General features: G+C 53.5%; 1 protein-coding gene across 1 annotated transcript; it reads left to right on the plus strand.

Annotated features, from left to right (window-relative positions):
* Nucleotides 1-3574: 3574 nt before the first annotated feature.
* GSK3A (glycogen synthase kinase 3 alpha) lies at nt 3575-17646 on the plus strand. Its single transcript, XM_003915616.5, has 11 exons — nt 3575-5306; nt 7344-7531; nt 10483-10566; nt 10723-10833; nt 13092-13222; nt 13311-13417; nt 14400-14497; nt 14578-14673; nt 15101-15287; nt 15626-15718; nt 16962-17646. The coding sequence occupies exons 1-11, from the start codon at nt 5024-5026 to the stop codon at nt 17033-17035; spliced, it is 1452 nt and encodes a 483-aa protein (XP_003915665.1). The 5' UTR covers nt 3575-5023; the 3' UTR covers nt 17036-17646.
* The last annotated feature ends 131 nt before the right edge of the window (nt 17647-17777 follow it).

Below are 17777 nucleotides of genomic sequence, written 5' to 3' on the forward strand. Positions count from 1 at the left end.
TGTGGTGATCAATGTCCTAGGTGCTGGGTGCAGCCCCCTGAGGGCCACAGCTTTTGTTTGATTCTGAAGGAGGGGCCCCAGCCTGGCTGCCAGTGGGTCTGTGGCCAGATCGGTATAGAGGGCCTAACCCTAATCAGAATGGGCCAAATCCAGGCCTGGGAAACTGTCTTGACCTCAGAGGCACTTAAGTCCCAGAGTTTGATGATAGTGGTCTCGGGCATGCACCAGCTTCATCTGACTGCCCCTCTGTTCCATGGGGACCTTGTCCTTGAAAGCTCTTCCCACTGTTTTTCGCCACAATCCCACTGCCCTTGCTCTTCTGATTGCCTGGATGCCTTCCCACTTGTGGCTGTGAATTCTTCCCACACCCCAGGTCCCCAGCGAAGACCAGGAGCTCCCTTTTGCACTGCCCCTCACACCCTGCCCACACCCTTCTCTTGTTGCTCTGAGTTCAGCCGGGAGCCCTTTGGAGAACAGAACAGCCTGCAAGTTACCTTGCAAGGTAACTTGGAGATCTTCTGGTCCAGCCATGGGAACACCCCCAGCCAGCACACAGCCAGGGGACTGGCTCACTAGTCATCAATGCTGTTGACCTACTGTGTGTCCAATACTTATGAGCTGCAATGTTGTAGCTCTTTCATTATCCAGTAAGGTAGGGGCAACCAGTGCTGCTAAGTGACTTGCCCAGGGCCCTGTGGCTGAGCCAGGACTTCAAAGCCCACGTTCTTTCAACAACTGAGTTTTCCTTCCTAACACCAAGATAGTTGGATCCAGATCAGGCTTTCAGGATCAGAGGATTTGAGATGAGCTCATAAAGCTAGAAGCTGAGATTGGAGAGCTCGAATCAGGGATGAAAGAATTAGGAGGAATAATCCAGGCTGGAAGTGCCTTTAGAGACAAGTCCTGTCTCTTTCTCGCAGGTGAGGTGCCTGAGGCCCAGAAAGGGGAAGGGGCTTCCCCAAGGCCACACAGCTGCTAAGAGATGGAGTGGCAATTGAGGGCTTGTTGGACTGGCTTCACCATGAAACTCCACCCTGCGCAACCCTGAGGGGGAAGGAACGTTGACTGGCAACTGCTACCCACTCGCACCTCATTTCATGCCAGCCAGGGTGGGAGGTCCCAGATGATGTCGGTTGGCAGGGAAGAGAGGATCCAGGGCTAGGATACTGGCAGGAAACCGAGGCTCCTGAGGCGGCCTGCGGGAAACTGCTCCCTCTCCTGGGTGATGTAAGTTATTCCCTGGGGTGGGGGCCACTGGGCTATTTCTGGAAGCTGGGATGAGACATGTCTCCTGGCAACATAGTTGCAGCTGAGTTGGTGGTGGGGTGATGGAGATGGGGATGTTGTCTTTCGGGAGGAGAGGACCCTAACTACTGGCCTCAGCCTCTAAGCCCAGTGCCTTCAAAGCACCTCTAACCACATCTAATATGGAATCATCAGTGCTCAGCTCAGCTCCCTAAGTGCTGTCCAGGTCAGACCACAGCCCTACCAGACTAGTTGCCCCAGATTCTGGCTGTGTAGGATATCACAGGTGGCATTTGGCCTTAAACTCCAGTGGCTCTCTAACCTTTAATCACCCACCTAAATCTATTAGCTGGCTTGAAATGTTCCTGCAAGAAGACACCCTTGTTCCCATCCATATCCTCTGAGATCCTTGCTTCCAAGTAGAAAGCCCTTTACGGATGCTCTCAAGGCACTTCACATATTAATCTCATCAGAGACTTCCCCACTTTGTACCTGTAGCCCCAGTACCTCCACAGACTCTCAAATTCCCTTCCTGATGCTTCTCAACCATCCTTCACCCCTTCACGTTGCTCAGACATCCCCTTGGTCACCAGTAATTTCCGTCTCCCATAGACCTTTTTTTTTTTTTTCTTTCCCAAAATAGTCTCACTCTTGCTCAGGGTGGAGTGCAGTGGTGCAATCTCAGCTCACTGCAACCTCAGCCACACGGGTTCAAGTGATTCTCGTGCCTCAGCTTCCCAAGTAGCTGGGATGACAGACCTGCGCCACCACACCCAGCTAATTTTTTTGTGTTTTTAGTAGAGATGGGGTTTCCTCCATGTTGGCCAGGCGGGTCTCGAACTTCTGACTGACCTCAAGTGATCCGCCACCTTGACCTCACAAAGTGCTAGGATTACAGGCGTAAGCCACCGCACCCAGCCATCCATAGAACTTCTAGCAGACACCCTAAGTCCCCTCAGGCTTCTCCACTGGTCCCCAGTAAATTAGCCTCAGGTCATTATGCTCATCAAAGACCCCTTCACCGCTCCACGGACTCCTCTTAGCCCTTCTAGACACCAGGCCTCTCTCAGATGTTTACAACCCTTCCTAACATCCCTCTATGAACATTCTCACCCTCTACAAACATCCTGATAGATTTCAGACCGTCACCCTCAAACTCCCACGGACCCCAGTCCCCTCGTGGCGGTTGCCCACACGCACCGGCGCATGCCCCACGGGTTCTGGCGGTTAAGTAACCCACTCTATTCCGCCCCACGTCGCCGCCCTTTTGAGCCGTCTTGGTCCGGTGTTGGAATCCCTAGGTCAAGGGGCCTGACTCAAATTTTTACTTTTTGACTCAGAGCTGCCATCAGACGGCAGCAGGCACCGTTTGGCTAGGAAACTACAACTCCCAGAAACGCCCGCGCCGAGCTGCGCGTGGTGCAGCTGCCTGCTAAGTGAAGGGAACGGAAGTGTGTCCGCACTTTGCCTTCTGGGTAATGTAGTCTCCACAGGCTTTGGCGCTATCATCACCTGCAGTTGTGTCCGCGGGGAATTGCAGTCAGTAACAAACTGAGTGGACAGGACTTTCTTCTGGTTTCAGAAAGGACAGGACAGTTAGTATAAACACAAGCTCGGATTAACATGAAGTCCAGAGACTCCATTTCCCACCATTCCAGGAGGCGGGAGGGGCTAAGAAAGCTTTCATTCTACTTCTAAGCATTTCCGGGGGAGGAAGAGACAACCACACACACAGGAACTGTTTCCCAGCGCCCTTTGGGGGCTACTCTCTTTCGGGTATTAATCGATAAATAGGACGACTCACTGAGTACACAAAACCTGAGGCTACTCTTTGCAGCTGGCCTCCTTATTTTTGGCTTTCCGGGATCCTGTAATTTAGGAAACGGAGGACGCAAAACACAGAGTGGCAGGCCCGGTGCCGTGGCTCAAGCCTGATATACCAGCACGTTGGAGGCTGAGGTAGAATCGCTTGAGCCCTGGAGTTGGAGACCAGCCTGGGCAACATGGCGAAGCCCTCCACCCTACCCCCACCCCGCAAAAGAAACCAAACCAAACCACATTAGCAGGGCGTGATGGTGCACGCCTGTAGTCCCACCTACATGGGAGGCTTAGGTGGGGGTTGCTTGAGCCTGGGAGTTCGAGGCTGCAGTGCCACTGCCCTCCAGCCTGGGCGACAGAGCGAGACCCTGTCTCAAATAAAGCAAAATCCGAAAACTGAATGGGGGTTCAAGACATACTTTTGGAGACGTGTCCTCACACTCTGTCGCCCAGGCTGGAGTGCAGTGGAGCGCTGCAACCTCCGCCTCCCGGGTTCAAGCGATTCTCTTGCCTCAGCCTCCTGAGTAGCTGGGATTACAGGCGCCCGCCACCACGCCCAGCTAATTTTTGTACTTTTAGTAGAGACGGGGTTTCGCCATGTTGGCCAGGCTGGTCTCGAACTCCTGACCCCAGGTGATCCGGCCGCCTCGGCCTCCGAAAGTGGTGGGATCACAGGCGTGAGCCACCGGCACCCAGCCTGAGCCACCGCGCCCGGCCCAGAAATTCTATTTCCGTCTTTTTAATGCTCCATTCAGCTTCCTGGTGCGAACCACATTGCTAGGAAAAGCTAGACTGTATCCGAAGACTAGTTAGTGTTCGGAGAAACCGCCGGGAACTTTGTTTCCCGAATTCTTTGCAGAGTTGCGGTTAGAGAGGGGACATTTTTTCTTTCTTGATCTATGGTCACCTGGAACTTAAAGGTGCTTGGCTCCATTTTCCAGCAGTCCTTGATCGACCTCGCCTCTTTCTTTAAGAAGAACCTGGGGGCGAGGAAGGAGGGGCTGAAACACTTTTAAGTCTCTCCAGGGAACTACTGCAGTCTCTAACCTTTCGCTCCACGCCCCCGATGGTGGCCATTGGACTCCGCTTCCCGACAAGCCTCCGCAAACTGGCCTCACAAAGGGTCAGGTCTGGACTATTCCCCAGCAGGCTTGGAGCTCATGGGCGATCCCGCCCCCTCAGTCAATGGGGAGGATGCCTTGAACTCCATTTCCCAGAACACACCAGGGCTCGCTGTGGCAACTGCACTGAAGCCTTGGTGTTGACTACACTTCCCGGCAGGGACTGCGGCCTAGCGTACCCGGGAAGAGGAGCGCGAAATTTACTCCATTTCCTCTCCCATCTCCGGAATTGCAGTATCCACTTGGGACTTAAACCACCTGGGACTCCATTTCCCGGCGTGCTTTAAGAATCGCTTTACACCTGCAATGCGGTGAGGGCGTGGCGATGACTCCATTTCCCGGCTTGCTTCGCGGCCCAAGATCCGCAGGTTCACGCGCGCCGACTCAATTTCCCAGAGCGCACCGGGCTCTGGGACGCATACACAGCCAATAAACTGAGTGAGTGGACTCTGTTTCCCAGCGTGCATCAGGCTCTCTGCTTCCCGAAGTACTTCAGGGCTCCCCGTCGTACCGTCGGCAGACAGATTACCCTGGACTCCATTTCCCGACGTACAGCGCGACCCGGCATTCCCGCGGTCTACTCTGAGGCTTTTGTGGACTTCATTTCCCGGCGTGCCACGGGGCTCTCTGTGCGGGCCGAGGGCGGCGACGGCGGCGCGGACGACAGCCGGACTGCATCTCCCGGCGTGCCCCGCGGCGGGCGCTGGGCCGGAGCCGGAGCCCAAACCCGAGCGGCGCGGCCTGGAAGAGGCCAGAGCCCGGGGGAGGCGGCGGCAGCGGCGGCGGCTGGGGCAGCCCGGGGAGCCCGAGCCCCGCGGCCTGGGCCTGTGCTCGGCGCCATGAGCGGCGGCGGGCCTTCGGGAGGCGGCCCTGGGGGCTCGGGCAGGGCGCGGACCAGCTCGTTCGCGGAGCCAGGCGGCGGAGGCGGAGGCGGCGGCGGCGGCCCCGGAGGCTCGGCCTCCGGCCCAGGCGGCACCGGCGGCGGAAAGGCATCTGTCGGGGCCATGGGTGGGGGCGTCGGGGCCTCGAGCTCCGGGGGTGGACCCGGCGGCAGCGGCGGCGGAGGCAGCGGAGGCCCCGGCGCAGGCACTAGCTTCCCGCCGCCCGGGGTGAAGCTGGGCCGTGAGTACTAGCGGCGCCCGTGTAGGGTGGTGATCAGGGTTCCCAAAGCTCCTCAGACATCCATCAGGTTCTTTCATATGCTTAGGTAGGAGCCAGAGGTCACTATGCCTCCCCAAATCGGGGATCTGAGCCCTCTTCCTCCCAGGAAAAGGGGTCTTGGGGTTACCATCTCTTGGAGATCAGAATTACTCTTGGATCAGAATTACTAACACTCAAAGAAACAGGGGTTACAAGTCCCTGTTCTTTCATTATTGAGATCTTGGGTCCTTGAGCCTTAAGAACAGGTATCTGACGTTGCTACTCATTATAATATTGGATCAGAGGTCACAGTCGCTTGCAAATGGGGATTTAGGGTTATTGTCTCCTAAGAGAACAAGAATAAGACCAATCCCGAAAAAGAGGGATCTGCATTCGCTGTCCTTCAGAAGATGGGGATTTGGAGTGAATATCACTTAGAAGCAGGGCTTTGAGGTTACTGTGTTGTGTCCCGAAAGAATAAGGCCAGGCTTGCCAAACCTGGTACTCAGATCACCTTCCCTATTAAAACCAAGACCTGGCATCATTACCCACCCTAAATATTGTTGAGCTGTACCCCCAATGGTGAGAATTAATAGTTACTGCTTCTTAAAGACATTGGGAGTCAGCATATCCTTCAAATCAAGTCCATAGTCCATGTTTTAAAATACATGGCTTGGTGTGTCTCCTTTAACAAAAATGGAATGGAGCAGGGTAGGTCACAGTTTCCTATAAAATATGGATCTAAGGTTATACTTGTTTAATAATTGTTCTAAGGTATGGTGTCATTGGCTCTGAAAAAAATAGTGATGTAGGGTTATCTCCCTCTGAAAGAACATGCCACTGGCCCCTCAAAATGGATTTGGTGGCCGGGCGCGGTGGCTCACGCCTGTAATCCCAGCACTTTGGGAGGCTGAGGCAGGCGGATCACCTGAGGTTCTGTTTGAGACCAGCCTGGACAACTGGTGGAACCCTGTCTTTACTAAAAATACAAAAAATTAGCTGGGCGTGGTGGCGGGCGCCTGTAATCCCAGCTACTCGGGAGGCTGAGGCAGGAGAATCGCTTGAACCCAGCAGGCGGAGGTTGCAGTGAGGCGAGATCGTGCCATTGCACTCCAGCTGGGCAACGAGAGCGAAACTGTGTCTCAAAAAAAAGAAAAGAAAAAGAAAAAATGGATTTGGTTCATCGGTTACTCAAAGGGGTCACTATCCTTTAAGAATGGCACCGAGGTTTGCTACCATTTGAATAATGGGAATTGGAAATTATAGCTTTCCTTCAAAGGACTGAGGCTGGAATAGCCCCTTGATAAAGGTCAGGTTCATCATTCTCATAATTTGGTGCTTGTCCATTAGGGACCACCCACATACGGGGAGGAGTCTGGGTCTCTGGACCACTCAGATGAAGAGGTCAGGTCAGTGTTTTTTTCTAACCTCAAAGTACCAAAAAGTGAGGGTCAGGGCACTGGTACATACAGCAGGAGAGGACATTCATTTCTGTCACCAAGAACCAGTGAAGTTACCAGTTCTACAGGGGAGGACTTAGAGGTCAGTATCCTCTAGGCTGTGAGATAGGTTAGTGTTTTCCTGAAGTAGGAGTACCTGAGGGTTACTGCTCCCTTAAGTGGAAGAGGCCAGGTCAAGCTTTCTCCAAATAGGAGAGGCCAGAGGGCAGTAGATCCAGAGTAGATGGAGTCAACATCTGATGTCTCCCAGTACCAAGACGACCAGTGATCTGTTGCTTTCTAGAAGTAGAAATTTGGGGTTGCCAGCCCTTGAAGCAGAGAGATTTAGGTATCAATATCCTCCCATGTGGAGGCGGGGCAGGATTTAAGGTTCCCAGAAAGGAAGAGGGGAAAAGTCACTGGGAAGGTCCCAGCATCCACCTTTCCTCAAAGAGGAGGAGGGAACAAAGAGGTCCCCAACGAGCTTCCTGCAGAGATTTCCCCTCCTCCTACAGCCCCAGGATGGGGTGATGCGCAGACAGGATGGGTCAGTGGATCGTGTATCCCCTTTGTTCCCCAGGTGACAGCGGGAAGGTGACCACAGTGGTAGCCACTCTAGGCCAAGGTCCAGAGCGCTCCCAAGAGGTGGCTTACACAGACATCAAAGTGATTGGCAATGGCTCATTTGGGGTCGTGTACCAGGCACGGCTGGCAGAGACCAGGGAACTGGTCGCCATCAAGAAGGTTCTCCAGGACAAGAGGTTCAAGGTAGCTTGGGTGGGATGGGGACAGGGAGGTTTGGGGACTTGGTGTGACTGGTGGGAGAACCCCAGCCAGAGAGCTGGAGGCTTAGGTTTCAGAGCCATGGACCAGAAGAGAAAGTGGGGAAAAGAGGAAATGAGTTGGGAAATGTGGATCCCAGGAGAGCCCAGAGCTTTTACTGGGCATTTGCTCAATGTAAGTGCTTTATAGGCAAATTCTTATTTAATTTACATAAAGATTATCTGAGGGTAGATACTGCGTTTATACCCATTCTAAGTGTACGCTAACCTTAAGCAGAGAAACAAACTCTGTAAGAGGATTGCCTGAGGTCATAGAGCAAGTGCCCCAGGCAAGGCTAGAATCTGATTCCCAAACCCTACCTTAACCATTTGGTTACACTTCTTCCCAGAAGAGAAAGGGACCTGGAAGAGCTAGCGCGGGGGGTTCGGAAGTCGCGCTCTCCCCAGGTGTTTGGCCAGTGCAGGATGGAATGGAGGTGCCCATGAGCTAGGAGAAGCTCAGGGAACTAGAAGGAGGTGGAGGAAGTGGAAGTTGAGGAATAATTAGTGTTTAAGGGCCTGGCATTTGGAGCTTAGGCTAGTCTGGATGTAGGAGAACTGAACCTAGACTGGAAAGGAACCAGACCAGGGCCTGGGTCTTGGCAGGGAGGGCCCTTGGGCAGGAGGAGCTCTAGGGTTTCAGAATTTGATTGGAGTTGAGTTCCAGAAGTGAGAGGGATGTGGGGGCAGGGAGTTCCTAGGCCTCACAGAGGAATAGAGAATGGGTAAGAATGATGAGACCACATTCTGGGAAGAGTCCGATGCCTGGAGTCTGGGACTCGGGATCCTAGATAGAGTTCAAGGATCCAGATGCTTCCATGGGACCAGGGTGAGCTGGATGGCCACCACCTGTCTGTTGTTGCTTGTGCTAGGTAGGGGGCAAGCCTCACATGCCCACACCTGATTTTTTGTTTTTCTTTTTTTTTTTTTGAGATGGAGTCTTACTCTGTCGCCCAGGCTGGAGTGCAGTGGCACGATCTTGGCCTGCTGCAACCTCTGCCTCCCAGGTTTAAGCGATTCTCGTGCCTCAGCCACCTGAGTAGCTGGGATTGCAGGCGTGGGCCACTACGCCCGGCTAATTTTTTTTAAAATTTTTTATTTTTAGTAGAGACAGGGTTTTGCCATGTTGGCCAGGCTGGTGTTGAACTCCTGACCTCAAGTAATCTGCCCCTGCCTCGACCTCCCAAAATGCTGAGATTGTAGGCATGAGCCACTGTGCCCAGCCCTGAGTTTTCAAGACGAACTAAAAACTGGATTTAGATGTGCAATCGTTTTTTTTTTTTTTTTTTTTTTTGAGACGGAGTCTTGTGCTGTCACCCAGACTGGAGCGTGGTGGCACGATCTCGGGTCACTGCAACCTCCGCCTCCTGGGTTCAAGCGATTCTTCTACCTCAGCCTCCCAAGTAGCTGGGACTACAGGCGCGTGCCACCACTATCGGCTAATTTTTTGTATTTCTAGTAGAGATGGGGTTTCACCATGTTAGCCAGGATGGTCTCTCTTTTTTTTTTTTCTTTAAGTCAGAATCTTGTTCTGTCACCAAGGCTGGAGTGCAGTGGTGTGATCTCGGCTCACTGCAACCTCTGCCTCCTGGGTTCAAGCAATTCTCATACCTCATCCACCTAAGTAGTTGCAATTACAGGCATGCGCCATCATGCCCAGCTAATTTTTTTGTATTTTTAGTAGAGATAGGGTTTTGCCATGTTGACCAGGTTGGTCTCAAACTCCTGGCCTCAAGTGATTCGCCTGCCTTGGCCTCCCAAAGTGCTGGGATTACAGGTGTGAGCCCAGCTGTTTTTATTTATTTATTTATTTATTTTTATTTTAAGGCTGGGTGTGGTAGCTGACGCCTGTAATCCTTAAACTGATTGGCTGAGGCAGGAGGATTGCTTGAGGCCAGGAGTTCAAAACCATCCTGGCTAACATAGCCAGGTTCTTTAAAAAAAAAAAAAATAAATTTTATATTATCCTTTTAATTTTATTATTATTATTTTGAGACGGAGTCTCTGTTGCCCAGGCTGGAGTGCAGTAGCGTGATCTCTGTTCACTGCAAGCTCCGCCTCCTAGGTTCACGCCATTCTTCTGCCTCAGCCTCCCGAGTAGCTGGGACTACAGGCGCCCGCCACCATGCCTGGCTAATTTTTTTTGTATTTTTAGTAGAGACAGGGTTTCACCATGTTAACCAGGATGGTCTCGATCTCCTGACCTCGTGATCCGCCCGCCTCAGCCTCCCTAAGTGCTGAGATTACAGGCGTGAGCCACTGTGCCCAGCCCCGGCTTATCCTTTTTAAAACTTTCTTTTGGAGAAAAAAATCAGAAGGTGTCATTTGATTTTTACATTTCAGCAATAAGTTGAATTTTTTTTATTTTTTATTTTTAAAGTAGGGTGGCTTGGCGCGGTGCCTCATGCCTGTAATCCCAGCACTTTGGGAGGCCGAGGTGGGTGGATCACGAGGTCAGGAGATCGAGGCCATCCAGGCCACCGTGGTGAAACCCCATCTCTACTAAAAATACAAAAATTAGCTGGGCATGGTGGCGCATGCCTGTAATCCCAGCTACTTGGAAGGCCGAGGCAGGAGAATCGCTTGAACCAGGGAGGCAGAGGTTGCAGTGAGCCGATATCGAGCCACTGCATGCCAGCCTGGCAACAGAGCAAGACTCTGTCTCAAAGAAAAAAAAAAATTGGGGTGAAGAAAACATATCTGTGGCCTGGGTTTAACCCGTAGGCTTCCAACTCGTGTGGGAGGAGAGTAGTCTGGAGACAAGGAATTGGGGGATACCCCAGGGGACCCTGGAGCTGGGACACAGGGAGTAGCTGCCTGGCTGTTGTGGGGAATGAGTAGGGAGGGGCAGCCGAGAGAGTTGGTCGTATACTGAGACTCTCTCCCTTTGCCCTCAAGAACCGAGAGCTGCAGATCATGCGTAAGCTGGACCACTGCAATATTGTGAGGCTGAGATACTTTTTCTACTCCAGTGGGGAGAAGGTGAGACCTCGAGGTGGTGGTGGTGGTTTGTTGCTCCACCTCGACTCCAGCCATTTTCTTGCCCACCTGCCTTTCCCCCACTGCTCCCTGCACACCTTCCTTCCCCCTTCCTCACTCTTCTCACAGTGCCTCACGCCTCTCCTTTGCTCCCTGCAGAAAGATGAGCTTTACCTAAATCTGGTGCTGGAATATGTGCCCGAGACAGTGTACCGGGTGGCCCGCCACTTCACCAAGGCCAAGTTGACCATCCCTATCCTCTATGTCAAGGTATGCTGGCAGGCAGGCTGCTGGGACCCAGACCCAGAAAGCCAGGGGCTCTGGAGCCTCCCACCTTTTATGGGATCCCTCATCTGCCAAGTTTGTGTTGGTTTTCGGAGGCCCCATGACCCCCAGAGACGGAGCTTGCCTGACACAGGGGAGGGCCAAGGCAGGCAAGGCCTAACTGAATCAGGAAGGCAGCCTGACCTGGGGCTGCGGAGGCTGCCAGGTACTTGCTTAGGTCCATATAGGGAGTCCAGTGGCACCAGAGATGTTGGAGTTAGCTCAGGATAAGGGGGTGGTGGGGACCAGGACTGCACAGGAAGCTGCTGAGGCCAGAGTTCGGGCCTTTAGAGCCTTGGTTGGGGGTAGGTGGGAAGGAGTTAGGGTTGGAGGAAGGTTAGCATCCGCACAGCCAGGAATGCATCTCCGTCCATCATCTGTGCAGGCTCATTCCCCAGTGCCTGCTGCCGTGCCCTGGGTGTTACAGACCTTCAGGAGGTGTTTGAATGAATGAATGAATGAATGAATGAATGTATGATTGCAGCCCAGGGATGATGTGGCAAACAAGCTGGAGCAGCCTACTGCATTGGAAGGAGGTGGGTGGGTTTGTTTGCTGGAGGTCACTTGGGTCCCAGCTGCTGCTTCTGCTGGCTTTACGTACCCAAGCCTGGGTGAGCCGATGTGGGCTCTACCAGTGGTTGTGGCTGTTGGACCTCACCTCCCAGGAGGGGAGCTCTCTGGTTTGGCCAATCTGTCCTGTGGCTGCCTGCACACGGGGCCCAGGGCTGAGGAATTCCAGACGCACCACTGACTGCAACGCAGGTCTTGCCCTTGAAGAGCTCTCAGTTTGGTAGGGTAGACAGGCATCATCACAGAAAACTATTAAATGAACTAGCTGCTGCCATACTAGAAGGAACACAGGGGCCGGGCGCGGTGGCTCAAGCCTGTAATCCCAGCACTTTGGGAGGCCGAGGCGGGTGGATCACGAGGTCAGGAGATCGAGACTATCCTGGCTAACATGGTGAAACCCCGTCTCTACTAAAAAAATACAAAAAAAAAAACTAGCCGGGCGTGGTGGCGGGCGCCTGTAGTCTCAGCTACTTGGGAGGCTGAGGCGGGAGAATGGCGTGAACCCGGGAGGCGGAGCTTGCAGTGAGCCGAGATCACGCCACTGCACTCCAGCCTGGGAGACACAGCGAGACTCCGTCTCAAAAAAAAAAATAAATAAATAAAATAAATAAATAGAAGGAACACAGGGAATTCTGGAAATGGAGGAAGCACCCAGCCTGGTGTGTGGGTGAGAAGGATCAAGGAAGGCTTCCTGGAGGAGACCAAGCACAGGGCAAGGGAGCGGCATCTTTGGCCGAGGGGAAGTGGAATAAAGGGAAGGGGGTCTAGAAAGCAGCCCTGTCAGGCCCTGGTCTGTCTAGGCCCTGGGGGATGCAGCAGTGACTGAAACTCAAAATCCTGCTCTCATGGTACTTCTGTTCTAGTCAGTGGGAGGGAGAGTGGCAGGAAAATGGAGCTGACGAGGGGGCAGGCTCAGGGGTGGTTTTGATTGTCGGATTAAGGAGCCAGTGGTTTTGGTGAGGGGGAAGCTGAGTGCCTGGCTCCCTAGCCTGTTTTATGACAACCTCCCGACATATCTTACTCTTCCGGCTTCTGCCAAGGGTTGTGATTAAAGCAGTGGTTCTCAGAGTGTGGTCCGGGGACCAGCATCAGTGCTGGAGAGCTTGTTGCAAATGCCTGATTCAGAACTCACTGACCAGAAACTCTTGAGAATGGGGCCCAGCAGTCCCTGTGTTTTTGTTTTTTGAGACAGGGTCTCACTCTGTCACCCAGGCTGGAGTGCAGTGGCGTGATCTCAGCTCACTGGAACCTCTGCCCCCTGAGTTCAAGTGATTCTCTTGCCTCAGCCTCCCGAGTAGCTGGGATTACAGGCGTGCACCACCACGCCTGGCTAATTTTTGTATTTTTAGTAGAGACGGGGTCTCAACATGTTGGCCAGGCTGGTCTCGGCCTCCCAAAGTGCTGCGATTATAGGCGTGAGCCACCACGCCCGGCCAGTAGTCCCTGTTTTAACAAGTCCTCCAACTGACTGTGGTGCACACTAAGAGAACCAAGGGTTTCAAACGGGTTTCCCCAAAGCTGTGGTGGCACCAGGGAGAGTGGGCCTGGAAGGGCTCTTCAGGCCAAGCTGGTGGGGTAGTGGTGCTGTATGGGGAAAGCTGGGCTAAAGTTCTGCTGTCCTGTGCCTGCCCCAGGTGTACATGTACCAGCTCTTCCGCAGCTTGGCCTACATCCACTCCCAGGGCGTGTGTCACCGTGACATCAAGCCCCAGAACCTGCTGGTGGACCCTGACACTGCTGTCCTCAAGCTCTGCGATTTTGGCAGGTGGGCCTGGGGCGTTTTGAGTGGCTGAAGAGGCAGGGGGGACCCCAGCCCTTGCCCCGTGTTTACCCCTGTCCATCTTTTCCCACAGTGCGAAGCAGTTGGTCCGAGGGGAGCCCAATGTCTCCTACATCTGTTCTCGCTACTACCGGGCCCCAGAGCTCATCTTTGGAGCCACTGATTACACCTCATCCATCGGTCAGAGTTATGGGAGGGGGGTGGGGGCAGTGGCAATCTGGGAAATTTCGGAGTTTTCTGTGCACTGTATGCCAAGCTTGGTGATGAAAGCTTAACTTTTGTTCTTGTATCCAGTCCTCACAAACTTAGGAGGCTGATGCTGTTAAATGCTCATTTTACAGATGAGCTTAGAGCTGTGAGGCTGCCTGCCTCCACTGGCACCACTGGGACTGGGCAGGGCTGGGATTTGAAAGCTGACCTGACTCCAGAGTCCATACCAGCTCTGGAACCTCCCTGTCAGCCTTCTGTTCTCAGCTAGGGGGAAGGGCTGCCAGAGACCTTGGGGGAACCAGGAAGCAAGGCTTTGCCACCATGAAGGTGCAACTTGCTCCCAGGGCCTCTGTGTCCTTCCGTTTGTGGGGACAACTGCCATTTTCCAGGCATGAGGGGAAGCCTGAATTGAGGGAATGGGCATGAAAGAGTTTGAAAGGGTACCTTCCACAGCAGCGTGACAAACTGTGGAGTCCTTAGGTATGAACTCGTGCTGTGGCGGGTCAAGGTACAAAGCAGGGAGGAGTGAGACTGCCAGGCTGCAGCTCTTCTCATGGGCAGGATAGAGGTTGGAACAAGAGGAAGGCAGTCCAGGATTTAAGGCTGTACCTTCCTGTGGCCCAAAGAACATGGGTGCCTGTTGGCAGGTTTGGGCCTAGTTTGGTCTGTCGTCCAAGGCTAGTGGGAGAGAGCGAGCTCATTGAGGTCCTTAGCAGAGAGAGGAACTGAGGGCTGGAAACACACCTATACTAGAGAGTGGAGCAAAGGCTTGCAGACCTGCAGGGTCAAGGTTAGGCCCATGTTTCTAAGCTGCATGTGTCCTTGGGACAGGTGCTTCGTCTTTGAGAAAACAGGGCTCCTGACACTCTTAGGATGGCCATGAAGAATAAAAGCACTGGGAGGTTGGTGGCCCTATTCGTCTAGCCCTGACGCTGCCCCCATTTCCCCTTAGATGTTTGGTCAGCTGGCTGCGTACTGGCGGAGCTCCTCCTGGGCCAGCCCATCTTCCCTGGGGACAGTGGGGTGGACCAGCTGGTGGAGATCATCAAGGTGAGGGGCGGGGCCGGGGTGGGCAGGTGGTGGGGCTGAGGGATGGGGCCCTTGTCTCAGAACCCCCCCTCTCTTTACAGGTGCTGGGAACACCAACCCGGGAACAAATCCGAGAGATGAACCCCAACTACACGGAGTTCAAGTTCCCTCAGATTAAAGCTCACCCCTGGACAAAGGTGGGGCAGGACTAGGGGCTCAGGGCAGTATGGCTGAGAGCTGGTCCCCTTTGGAGGTCAACTGTTCTGTGGACCTGGCCTCAGAATCATGGCTTGGGAGGATTTGAAGAGTTATCCAGGGATCAGTAACTTCCATCCGATTTCAAAGTTTATGGCATTTTAAAAGTTGAAAACCCACAAGTAAATTCAAGATTCCAGTTTTTATGGAGGGTCAGCAGGGCTCATATGGTCCCAGACCTGGGCTGGCTGCTTACCCGATACAAACTGACCTCTCCTTAGTGGTTGGGCCTCAATTTCTTCATTTGGAAGGTGGGGGTGTGGGAAGCAGCCAGTCATAACTTGCCGCAGGCACTGTGGCAGTGAGATAATAGGAGTATGCCAGTGCCCAGGGCATCTCATTCTCATGACCCCTGCCCCCATCCCCCAGGTGTTCAAATCTCGAACGCCGCCAGAGGCCATCGCGCTCTGCTCTAGCCTGCTGGAGTACACACCGTCCTCAAGGCTCTCCCCACTAGAGGCCTGCGCGCACAGCTTCTTTGATGAACTGCGATGTCTGGGAACCCAGCTCCCTAACAACCGCCCACTTCCCCCTCTCTTCAACTTCAGTGCTGGTGGTGAGGGCATAGTCTGGGATCTGGGGAGTGGGGCGGGGTCAGGGGGCAGCCAGATTGCGAAGAGCTTGGTGTTGAAGCAGGAGTGGGGAGCTAAGGGCAGGGTACAAGGCAGGCCTGGGGCTCAGGAAAGATGACTTCCAGATTCAGGGGGAACCGGACCTGCTTCAGTCGTGCTCTACTGTGATCTGCCTCATGCTAAACTTTTTCTGGTTTTTCATTGAGAGAGGTCTGTGGCTGAGGTGTCCACAAACACCTGGCCTTTCTAATAGCTGGGTTCCCATTTGGTGCCCATCATAACCCTGCTGTAGTCTACCCTGACTGGTATGTCGTGTTTCTAGAACTCTCCATCCAACCGTCTCTCAATGCCATTCTCATCCCTCCTCACTTGAGGTCCCCAGCGGGCACTACCACCCTCACCCAGTCCTCACAAGGTAAGTGGGGGCCATCTGCTGGGGGTTAAAGTATCTCTCAGCTTGGGGAGTGTGGGGCTGTTCGCTCAATCGCTGGGTTTCCTGAATGTATTTTTAAATCATTGACATTTTGATGGCTTAGGAAGCACGTCTTACAACATGTGAATGACCACCTTTAGAGGGCATTCTTGCGTACTTCTGTGTTTAAATGCCAATGGGAAAGCCAGAGAAATAGCGTTTGGCCTGAACACAAACAAAAAGTTGAATGTGTTGCCCAGGTTTTTTTTTTTGCAATAGAGTTTCACTGTCACCCAGGCTGCAGTGCAGTGGCTCGATCTCGGCTCACTGCAGTCTCTGCCTCCTGGGCTCAGGCAATTCTCCTGCCTCAGCCTCCGAGTAGCTGGGATTACAGACGCACACCACTATGCCTGGCTACTTTTTGTATTTTTACTAGAGATGAGGTTTCACTATGTTGGCCAGACTGGTCTCGAACTCCTGACTTCAGGTTATTTTCCCGCCTTGGCCTTCCAAAGTGCTGGGATTACAGGCGTGAGCCACTGTGCCTGGTCATGTTGCCCAGGTTTAAAAACTGGGCTATTTTGTGTAAAAATTCAGATTTCCTGTTTCTCTCAGGGAAGAAAACCAGATTGGGCAGCAGAGGGCCCGCCCATCCTACTGACAGTAGACAGTGGGCGCCCTTTATATTTTTTAGATGGAGTCTTGCTCTGTCACCCAGGCTGAAGTGCAGTGGCACAATCTCGGCTCACTGCAACTTCTGCCTCCTGGGTTCAAGTGATTCTCCTGCCTCAGCCTCCCGAGTACCTGGGATTATAAGCGCACACCACCATGCCTGGCTTATTTTTGTATTTTGAATAGAGATGGAGTTTCACCATGTTGGCCAGGCTGATCTCGAACTGCTGACCTTGTGATCTGCCCACCTCGGCCTCCCAAAGTGCTGGGATAACAGGCATAAGCCACTGTGCCCAGCCCAGCCACTCCGTTACATGGAGCCTGGCACTCTGGTGTGTCACTGAGTTACTATCCTGGCCCTTTAGCACTTACTTGAGTTTGCAACCCTTCACCTAAAGTAACAGCTTGTAACTTTTTTTTTTTTTTTTTGAGACGGAGTCTTGCTCTGTCGCCCAGGCTGGAGTGCAGTGGCGCAATCTCGGCATCTATGACAAGATAATTCCTACTCTTGGGTTGGGCGAATGGGTGTCTGAAAGGCAAAGGCTAACTCTGCTCCTTCCCTCCCTCCCTCCAGCTTTAACTGAGACTCCGACCAGCTCAGACTGGCAGTCGACCGATGCCACACCTACCCTCACTAACTCCTCCTGAGGGCCCCACCAACCACCCTTCCACTTCCATCTGGGAGCCCCAAGAGGGGCTGGGAAGGGGGGCCATAGCCCATCAAGCTCCTGCCCTGGCTGGGCCCCTAGATTAGAGGGCAGAGGTAAATGAGTCCCTGTCCCCACCTCCAGTCCCTCCCTCACCAGCCTCACCCCTGTGGTGGGCTTTTTAAGAGGATTTTAACTGGTTGTGGGGAGGGAAGAGAAGGACAGGGTGTTGGGGGGATGAGGACCTCCTACCCCCTTGGCCCCCTCCCCTCCCCCAGGCCCCCACCTCCTTCAAACCCCCTCCCCTCCTGTGTTCCTTGTAAATAGAACCAGCCCAGTCCCTGTCTCCCCTTCCCTTCCCTGGCCCCCGGGTGTAAATAGATTGTTATAATTTTTTTCTTAAAGAAAACGTCGATTCGCACCGTCCAACCTGGCCCCGCCCCTCCTACAGCTGTAACTCCCCTCCTGTCCTCTGCCCCCAAGGTCTACTCCCTCCTAACCCCACCCTGGAGGGCCAGGGGAGTGGAGAGAGCTCCTGATGTCTTAGTTTCCACAGTAAGGTTTGCCTGTGTACAGACCTCCGTTCAATAAATTATTGGCATGAAAACCTGCTTTCTGTCTGGCTGCCTGTTTCCACTGAGGTGGTGGGGGCTCCTAGGTGGGGACTGTTCTGGGACAGGAGTGAGCTGCATCTCAGGCAGAGGGCTGTCTGAAAGCCCTGGCTCAGGTGCCCAGCCTTCTCG

The sequence above is a fragment of the Papio anubis genome, chromosome 20 (assembly GCF_008728515.1).
Source record: "Papio anubis isolate 15944 chromosome 20, Panubis1.0, whole genome shotgun sequence".
In the NCBI taxonomy this organism is placed as follows: Eukaryota; Metazoa; Chordata; class Mammalia; order Primates; family Cercopithecidae; genus Papio; species Papio anubis.

What these genes read in the sequence shown, in the direction of transcription:
- GSK3A (XM_003915616.5), top strand. Translation starts at nt 5,024, where the DNA reads ATGAGCGGCGGCGGGCCTTCGGGAGGCGGCCCTGGGGGCTCGGGCAGG. An exon ending in AAGCTCTGCGATTTTGGCAG is followed by an intron (nt 13,223 to 13,310) that starts GTGGGCCTGGGG and finishes CTTTTCCCACAG; the next exon opens with TGCGAAGCAGTTGGTCCGAG. An exon ending in AAGCTCACCCCTGGACAAAG is followed by an intron (nt 14,674 to 15,100) that starts GTGGGGCAGGAC and finishes CCCATCCCCCAG; the next exon opens with GTGTTCAAATCTCGAACGCC.